The sequence below is a fragment of the Micromys minutus genome (genome assembly GCF_963924665.1).
Source record: "Micromys minutus genome assembly, chromosome: X".
NCBI classification, from domain to species: Eukaryota; Metazoa; Chordata; class Mammalia; order Rodentia; family Muridae; genus Micromys; species Micromys minutus.
The window spans coordinates 41,335,223-41,345,140 of NC_137970.1; the positions used below are offsets into that span (position 1 = coordinate 41,335,223).

General features: G+C 48.6%; 1 protein-coding gene across 1 annotated transcript; it reads right to left on the bottom strand.

Moving 5' to 3' along the window:
* Positions 1-2,902: 2,902 nt before the first annotated feature.
* LOC308414461 (melanoma-associated antigen D1) lies at positions 2,903-9,377 on the bottom strand. The gene is made up of 13 exons (XM_080909684.1): positions 9,275-9,377; positions 8,656-8,729; positions 7,284-7,982; positions 6,052-6,720; positions 5,901-5,964; positions 5,642-5,721; positions 5,392-5,483; positions 5,085-5,164; positions 4,950-4,992; positions 4,716-4,778; positions 4,351-4,465; positions 3,272-3,657; positions 2,903-3,063 (listed from the first exon to the last, which is right to left on the bottom strand). The coding sequence occupies exons 2-12, from the start codon at positions 8,698-8,700 to the stop codon at positions 3,280-3,282; spliced, it is 2,328 nt and encodes a 775-aa protein (XP_080765810.1). The 5' UTR covers positions 8,701-8,729; positions 9,275-9,377; the 3' UTR covers positions 2,903-3,063; positions 3,272-3,279.
* Between the last annotated feature and the right edge of the window lie 541 nt (positions 9,378-9,918).

A 9,918-nucleotide genomic window follows, 5' to 3' on the forward strand; every position in this document is an offset into this window, starting at 1 on the left:
TATAGAGGAGTCAACTCCCCAAAGGGAAGTTACAGATAGTTGTGAGCTGTCATGTAGGTGCTAGGAATTGAACCAGGGACCTACTGGAAGAAGTAGTCAGTTCTTAACCACTGAGAAATCTCTCTAGCCCCTACCCTTGTTCAGTTTTACATACATTGGATCACTGTCTTGGACATAGCAAGAGTTTGGGGAGATCTCATTTCTTTCCTCATATACAAATGAGCAACTAGAGCTGACTTTAGAGGCGGAAGAGCTGGATGACCTTACTGCAGGGCTTTTGGGCCTGGAATCCTTGCCACGTATCCTGCAGCTCATCTGGATGCCTCTCCCTTTGGGGTCGATATAATCTGGAAAGTATGGAACTGGGCTGTGAATAGTGATGGGAAAGGCTGTTCCTTAGTCAGACGTTTCCGTCAGACATTCCAGGTGCCTCCCATCATAGAGGTGATAAGAGCCACAGGCCTAGAGCCTCGGGGCTGTGACAGTCCCTGACAAACAGGTCTCAGGCTGATTCTCCAGGTCTGCCTGAGAAGAGGGCCCGGGCCTACACCCAGGTGAAAGGGAAACCTAAAACAAGGACCAAAGGCAGGGCAGCAATTGGGGCCCTGTACCTCCTACTAACCCTGGGCTCTTCTCAGAATGTGGACATTGCCATGAACCCGAGGAACTATTGGACACTGTTCCTGACCATTATGAGCCTTTCCCAAGTTGTCTTTGCTTTTTCTTTCCTATCACATACATTTTCTGCTCCTGTGGAAATACTAGTTTTTAAGGAAGTTATGGTCTAGGCCTAGTTTGGTTTCTGGTGAGAAAGCCCTAGTAACTCAAGCATTTCCGGTCCAGGTCATAGCCAAAGGCCATGTAGCTCTGCTTAGGGCAGTTTTCCTGCCTCAGTCTCTGTTTTCTAAGCAACAAAGATCCCTCTTTATCCCTCACGAAGACTGTTTTTTAAAACATTTTTGAGATAATTACAGTATTTTCCCATCCTGTCTTTTCTTCCTCCTCTCATATATCCTTTCCTGTTATTTTCATCCTTTCTTCTTCATAAAATATTGTTACCTGTTTTAACCTTTTTTTATTGGTTATTTTATTTACATTTCAAATGTCCCCATTCCTGGTTTCCCATGTATGAACTTCCCATCCCATGCCCCCTCTCCCTGCTTCCATGAGAGTACTCCCCCACACACCCACTCCTGCCTCCCTGCCCTAGTGCCCTCCTACACTGGTGTATCAAGCCTCCACAAGACCAAGGACTTCTTCATTATTTATTTACTTTACATCCAGATCTCAGGTCTCTCTCTCTTCTCCACCATCTCTCACCCTTCCAGATTCCCTTCCCCCACTACCTCTCCCCTTCTCCTCAGAGAAGGGGAAGTCCCCTTGTGTACCACCCTACCCTGGGACATACGGTTGCAGCTTTTTGAGGCCTCTTTCATAAATTCTGTATGTGTGATGAAGTTCCCTGATCATGAGTCAACAGGGGATTGTGAAGGCTCCTGGAAGAACAGGCTGCATTTCCAGAGACCTTAGAAAGGTAATCTATTAGCTCAGCCCTTTATGGCTAATGTGCTCATGGGAATTCATTCTTAAAGGAGAGTGGCACTGGGCTCATGGGGGTTATTCCTGGAATCCTAAGCCATTGACCATTCATCTTCTTTCTGCTGACACCACTGGGTGTTTTACTTCTGACTTTTTGAAAAATGTATGTATCTTCATTCTTTAATCCTTTTTTATCACCCTCCTAGTCTGCACCCCAAACGCTCCCCATCCCATACCTCACCCCCACCCGTCTCCAGGAGGATGCTGCCCCTCCCCATCCCACCAGTCCTTCCTACTCCCTGGGGCCTCAAGTCTCTCCAGGGCTAGGTGCAGCTTCTCTCACTGAGGCCAGACCCGGAAGTCCTCTGCTGTATATGCGTCAGGGGTCTTGGGCCAGCTGCTATAAACGCCTGTTTGGTGACTCAGTGTCTGGGACATCTCAGAAGTTCCAGGTTAGTTGAGACTGCTGGTCATCCTACAGTGTCGCCCTCCTCCTCAGCTTCTTTCAACTTTCCCCTAATTCAACCACATGGGTCAGCAGCTTCTGTATCTGCATCTGTCTCAGTCAGCTGCTGGCTAGGCCTCTCAGAGAGCAGCCATTCTAGGCCCCTGTCTGCAAGCACACCATAGCATCGGTGATAGTGCCAGGCCTCTCCTATGAACTGGATCCCAAGTTGGGCCTGTTACTGGACCTCCTTTTCGCCAGGCTCTTCTCCATTTTGTCCCAGCAGTTCCTTCAGACAGGAACAGTTGAGGGTCAGAGATTTTGACAATATGTCCACCTCATCCCTCACTTGATGTCTGGTCTTTCTGCTGGAGGTAGACACAACTTCCCCCTCCCCACTTTAGGCACTGTAGTCTCTTTCCAGGTCTCTGGTACATTCTAAAGGGTCTCCCCACCTCACACCTGGAGGTTGACTGTTTCTCCTTTCTGCTGGCCCTCGGGGCTTCACTCCTGTTTCCCCCCACCACACAGTACCTGATCATTATTCCCCCTTCCCCTCCCTGTCCTTGCTCCCACCCGGGTCCCTCTTCCGTGTATTTGTTTTGACCATCCACCTGCCTTCACCATTCCTTTTCTTACACAGCAGTCATCACATTCGTTCCTTCTGTGATATTTAATGAATAAACTACTACACCAGTCCTTAGATTTCAGTGACAATTGTGTTCATTCATCCCTCCTTTGGTTTCCAAACCATTAGTTGGATCTACCCACATTTCCATCTTTTGAAAGCTGATCTTCCCTTCAGGTTAGAGCCAATAAATGTTGATATCTCTGTGTGGATATTCATACAATAAGGATGAGGAGCACATTTAATTCACTTTGCAATTTCAACATTTATTTCTGATACCAAAACTTGACAACACACAAGGAAAAAAAAAGTAATAGACAGAATAGCAAATAAATTTATCTTGCATGCCACTCTCAGTCAACAGGATGTGGCTCTCTAGATAGCTGTGTTTTGAAGGAATCTGAGGCTTCAGCCTCACTCAGGGAAAACTATTGCAAATGATGAGCAGTATCTGTGAATATAAAAAGGGAAATAATTTAATTAGCTGTATCGAGTAATGAAGAACATAAACACCAACGAGTACTTCTCTGCATGTCCCTTTTCTCCACCACGAGTTTTATATTACTACCAGCTTAAGAATGTGCATACAATTCCCCCACTGATCATGTATCCCCCCCAGAACCTCTACCTGCTTAAACCAGAGTGATTTACCTACTTACCTGACAATTTATTCAACCCAGAAGAAGCCAATGGCACCGAAGTTGGCAGCGAAGTTGGCGGTGGCAGTACCGCTGGGGCCGATGATGGGGCCAGTAAAGGCCTGGGGAAATCTGGAGCGGGCATTCTGGTGGTATCTCGCCCAGAAGGTAAAGGGGATCCTGGACCAAGGATCGCCGAAATCTCCTTCCTCATCCCAGGTCAGCAGCTCAAACTCAATGTCATCCCAGCTCCAGGGCCCAGACACTGCCTCATCTCCAATTCCCATGCGGTTTCTTGCTTCAGCCCGGGCCTCTGCCTCAGCTGCAGCAGCATCCAGAGCATCCAAGGCTTCATCTGCAGCTTCCATGAACTGTGCAGTCCAGTCACGTGGGTCTCTCTTCTGAACCTACAATGAGAAACAAAAAAACAAAACGAGGCCTTTTTACAGTATCTAAGATACATAATCAGTAAGAGGAATCAGCAAAAAGAAAATACTGCATTATATACAATGGAATACTATTCAGCCTTTAAAAATGAAAATCCTACTATTGTGACCATATGGGTGAAGCTAAATAACATTATAGTAAGCAAAACGATACTAAGAGACAAAACAATACTAAGTACTGTATTTTATTGATAAGTGGACAATCTAAAACTAGACTCATAGGAGTAGTTTAGAATGCTGTTTGCCTGGGGTTTAAGTGGGATGATGAATAGGGACATATTCATTAAAGTGTATGAAATTTAGTTAGATGTAATGAGTAAGCTTTGGATAGTATTATGCAGCAGAATGTATATAAGTTAACGGCTAGTGTATATCTGTAAATTGCTGAGTTTTTCTTGTATGTTCCTACGTGTGTGCACACACAAGTATGTACAAGGATAGAAGCCAACCTTGTTTGCTGTTCCTCAGGTACCTTATTTTTTGAGATAGTGTTTCTTAACAAGTAGGCTCAACCGTGAGCCCGTGTGAGCCCCTGTGAGCCACTATTTCCACCTCCCCAGCACTGGACTGCAAACACGCACCATCACCCCCAGCTGTTTTTACACAGGTTCTGGGGATTGAACCCAATTAACCTATCATCGACTGCTCCATTACCTCTGCAATGAACCTCAGCACTTTCATCTTGCTGGTCTCATGGTAGGAGCGGAGGCCCCAGAGGAACTCATACTCAGGAGGGTTGCTGTTGGGCACCCGTCTGTAATCCAGGTATCTGAGAGGGAAAAAGGAGCCTGTGTTTATGGGCAGTCTTCAAGTTTTGATCATCTTGGACTACACTTTCCTGAGAATGTATATTATGAGAATAGTGGACAGGCTTTACTTCTAACTATTCTGTAGAAACATGTATCTTCAGTAAACATTTCTGAGTAATTCTGTGAACCTACAAGGTGTGCTGTAACTCATGTTTAGAGAACCTTTTCCTGGGAAGACTAAGCAGAGCCAGAATTACAAGGGCCACTTACTTCTGCTTTACAAACTCGTAAGTAAGAAGTTTTCTCAGATCACCAAGGAGGGGATGTCTGACCCTGATCGTAAAAAAGAAAATGACAATCAGAGATTTTTGCCTGAAGAAGAGTTAAAAGATTGTTTTCCTATCTAGCCACATCATAACTTAGACTCCCCTAAGACCACCAGGTTAATGAAATCCTGGTACCACCCATCCCCTGCTGCTACTTCAGATAAGAGCCCAATCATACCCAGGACGTAGTCCCATCTTGCGCAGTGCTTCCCAGAGGACAGCTGTAACAGGAGGCAAAGGAGACAGAGCATGAAAAGTGAGCATGGAAATCAGGCTGTGTAACCAACCCCCAGCTTCAAGTCCAGCAACTCACCCTCACTGGCACGGTTGCCATTCATGAAGATAATGCCCAGAATCACTAAAAGGAGGCCTAGCTTCGGTGTATCTTTGGTCCTAGAAGAGTACAAAAAGAATATACATATATACACACCCAGCAGCTACTTGCATGAAAAACCCCTCAAGCTTACCAATTTAGCTTCTTCAGTATTCCTCAGTGGATATCACTATGCCCCCACTTTGCCCATGACCTCCTATGTGACTGAATACTGAAATACTCAATACTCTTAGAAAAAGAATGCATCACTGCGAAAGGCCATAATCCATCTCCTTTCCCATCTTACGTTCCCAGTATGCCAGCCAGGGATTCTGGGGTACTGATGAGAATGTACAGATGCTCTTCTTTGTCGATTTCCTTAAGTTGGATTCCAAATTTCTACAGAAGAAAACAGATTATGAAATGACAGCACTTAGCATAACCTGCCCATAGGCAGGCAGTCACAGCCCTGTATGCCTTGTTCTAAGCTTCCAGTAGTTATTTCACAGAATGGAGACTTTTGCCATCGTTCTAGTTTCTCAGGTCTGGCTCTTTACCTTTTCCAGGACAAAGCATGCGCGTTCAATGATCTCTGGATAAACATCAGTGTATTCTCGGATGATATCCCTCAGCATCTCTGTAGGAGAGAAGGGAAGCATGTGGACTAAGCTGTAACACTGAGTAGCAACCCCTTCTCCAGCCCTGATGAAGGTAACCCAGTCAAGCTCCTCAGAAATAGAACCAGGTATGGAAGGGAGGGGACAGAATAAGCAAAAGATGCCGCTACAGGACATCAGGGACAGGAAAAGGACCTACCTGAGCGCTTGATGGGCACCTTCGTGTAGTCTTTAAGCATCAGGTACTTGACCAACTTATTTGCCTGGGGAAAAATAAAATTAGGTTTGCAGAAAAGTTGGCTGATTATAAATGGACCACAGCAAACTAAGTGAGGAGGTATAGCACTTACTCTTTCCTGAAGAAGGGCCACATCTCGGGGCTGTGGAGGACCCTGGTTCTGTGAGGCACGAGAGTTGGGGGAGGATCTCAGATTAGGTGAGGGTCGTAAGTTCTGCCAGTCAGGTGGAATTGGCCAGTCGGCAGGGATCCAGTCAGGTGGAAAAGGCCAGTCAGAGGGAAAGGACCAGTCAGGAGGCATTGACCAGTCAGGTGGTAACTGCCAATCTGGAGGGCCTTGCCAATCTTGAGGGCTCTGCCAGCTAGGTGGAGCCTGCCAACTGGGTGGGCTCTGCCATCCAGGTGTACTCTGCCAGGCCATTGGGTTTGGCCAGACAATTGGACCAGGCCAGACAATGGGGTTTGGCCAGATCACTGGATTCTGCCAGATCACTGGGTTAGGCCAGATCACTGGATTCTGCCATGCAACTGGGTTCTGCCAAGCTGATGGTGTCTGCCTAGCTGGGGGACTCTGACGTGCTGGTGGGGTCTGCCTGGCTGTCTGGTTTTGCCAGCCTGATGGGTTCTGCCAAGCCAGTGGTGTCTGCCACAGAACATTAGGGGGTGCGCCAGGTGGGTTCTGAGTGGTCACTGGAACTGGAGCAGACCGCCAGTTCCCTGAAGCCAGTGAGGCACGCCTTTGGTCCCCACTACTGTTCTCTTCCACATTCAAGTTATTAATCTGTATCATTGGAGAGAAGAAAATTTCAGGGTCACTATTCATCCTGGGTCCTCCCAGTAGCTACCCTAGAAAGTACCTAGGAATCCTCTCTAGCCATTGGTCAGTTTTTTTCTCATTGTTTTTCAGGTGTTTCGTCTCCAAACCACACAAAGAAAAAAAAAAAAAAAAAAAAAACAACAACAGAAAGTGGCACCCGGGGTTTCCCCTTTTCCCATGTGACTACTAGCACTGCTTGCTTTCACCCTGAACTTATTTCTCCCTGTGTTCTCCCTCTGATAGTGAGGTAGATCTTCAAGATCTAATAACTGTGTTAGCCTGCCTAGCTTAAGACATGGTGTTTACAGTCAAAATGTAAGATGACCTACACACATACTGCCTGTGTCCTTGTATCAATGCACCATCAATCTGTGGACAACCAGGGGTCAGAAATAAATATTTACCTCAGCACCTGCTACAATTTTGCCAAAATAGAAATATATACATGCCCTTTACTATGTTTGGAGCAAAGGAAATTAGAAGAAAGGAGAGATCCCAAAGCAAAGGGAAGCTAGCAGGGATCTCACCTTGCGGGTCCTCTTGCCCCGAATTATAGTCCTGGACTCCACATTCTGAGCCTGGGAGCCATCTGCTGATGTCTGGGCTGCTGCGCCATCAGTTTCAGAGATACCTGCACTGGTCCCTACATCAGCCATTTTGGCCTGGTTTACATTCTGGGTCTGGGCATCAGCTCCAGGAATCTTAGTGGTGTCATTCCAAGCCTTAGATGTCTTAGGCTGGTTGTTGGTCATCTCATTGGCACTGGGAGACTGAGGGAAATTGTAGGTGGCACTGGAGCCAGCCTTAGTAGTGGTATTCTGACCTTTAAAAGCCATTTCAGACTTTTTAGCTGCTGATTTGCCTGTGGATGCTGCCTGGGAAAAATCAGAGGCAGCATGTGGACCTTTAGAGGTGGCATTCTGTGACTTAAAGGCCACCTTAGACTGATTCTTGGTCATCTCTTTGGCATTACGTGCCTGAGAGTAATCATTTGGCCCCTTTGTGGTGGTATTCTGGGCTTTAAAGCCTGTCTTAGGCCTGGCAGCAGCTGCTGAAACCTCAGTATCAGCCATCTCATTGGCAGTTGGGGGCTGTGAACTCTGGGGACTAGCATTCGGCCCACTGGCAGCTGCTGTGGCCTGGTTGGTGGGCGGAGCCTCGGAGATCTGGATGGCTTCCATCAAGGTCTGCACAAGCAACGCGCTGTCTTCTACAGAGGCCTCAGCCTGCAAATACAGGAGGGGATACATTGCAATCTCTGGGCCTTACAAGCCAGATCAGAAGGAGGGGCTCGGCACAACGCAGCAGGGGAGCTGTAGACAGGCGTCATAGTTCTCAGACGTGGGGGCAGAGGCGGGTCAAAGGGAGGCGGGGCGGGAACAAAATTTAATTAAGGGTAGAGGGGGCAGGGCAAGGTGAGGAACAGTCTGTGGCAGCAGGGGCTGGTGCAGCACTGAACCCCAAATGGGTTTAGAGATGGACTTGTTAGGCTTGCATTGGGGAGCCCAAGACCCGAGAAGGGAGGAATTGAGCAGGGGAGGTTGGAGGGGGAGTCTCACGGTGTGCAGAAAGGGAGGGTGGAGGCGAGAGGTTGGGGGATGGGGCGACAGACTGCTCTACACGCGTCAGGGTTATGGAAAAAAAATGGTTCCTTACCCAACCCGCATTCTCTGGGCAGAATGCCCTGACTAACAGGGTCTCCCCTTTCTCTAAGCAGGGACCGATGCCTGAAAGGGGCCGCCCCTCCCCCCATTCGATAAACGCTAGAAATTTGAGAGCCCGCGGAGTCTAGGCCGGAAGGGCAAAATCAGATCCTGCCATTTGCGCGACCTAAGGGGCCGGGGGTGGGCGTAATCTGTCAGCAGGGAAAATGGAGGAATTGGGAGCGGGGGTTCTCACCTGGAAGCCGCGGAGGCCTGCACCGCCGTCCGGTTTCTGAGCCATAGCTCTTGTCTCTCTGGCAAGAGCAGAGCCTAAGGGGGGTGTGGGAGAGGAACGAGGCATTATACTACAGAAACAAAATACGTAGGACCGATTTGTATGTGCGTGTGTGGTTTGATTATGGGGGCGGGTGAGGTGCTGGGTACGGGGAGAAACAGGCCTAACCGGAGCGGGAAAAGTAAACGGTCATCCCGATAGACAATCTGAAATTTCCAGAAGCTGACAGGGAAACGCTTCAAATCTGCGTTTCGGAATCATATAAGAGCTCTGAATGCAGTAGTTTGGGGCGGGGGGGCGTTAGCGGGGAGAGATTCGCGTCTGTAAAGTTGAATTAAGGTTTTGAATCTAGAGGAATCGTATAACGGACCAAGGTCGGGAAATAGGATTCAATAAGGAATTGGATAAAGATTCAGGGAATGAACGGGGTTTTAAATGAGAAAGGGTCAGGAGCGGGGTATAAGTCCCGGATCAGGTAGAGGGAGGGGATTCCAAGTCCAGGGTAAGGGGATTGGGATAAGAGGGTGGGGGAAGGGCGCCGCACCAGGGGGCAGATGCCCAGTCTGGGGACGAATCTCACCTTGCCTCAGGCCCCAACCCCAACCCCCTCGCCGCTTTCTTCTTCACGACTCAGAGGATCCGGACTGCTCGGCTCGGCTCTCAGCACCCGCACTCTCTCCGCGTCCAGGAGAAAATGCCAGCGCGGCAGCTCGGGCGACCCCGCCTCTTCGCCTAATATACCACCCACCGCCTCAGGAAGGCTCGCGCATGCGCAGCAGGTCACTGTCCAAATAAGAGTCCCGCTTGCTTTCCCAACAAAAGCTTCATCCTGGAGACCTTGTCGCGCATGTGCACTTGGAGGAGATCCCGCCTCTTTGCCAACACACTATCCCACCGCCAACCAGGTTGACAGTGTACAAAGGTTCCTCCTCCCCTTCTTCTTACGCATCCACTCCTTCAACAGATGCGCAGCGCCTTTTGGTCCCACCCCCTTGCCCAACACTCCAGCCCCCTACCTTTATCCGCAATGCGTCTCTACTCAGTCCCGCCCTTTTTCCCGAACTCTCTCTAGCCAGGTCCGCAGCTACCTCCCACCCCCTTGCGTAAAGCGCTTAGGTAGGCCTCTGCGGGGGGTCTCTTATTTCGACACTTGCTAGGCCTCTGCTGACTTCACCCACCTTCCTACGCAGAAACCTTAACACCAGAAAAAAAAATGTTACAGAG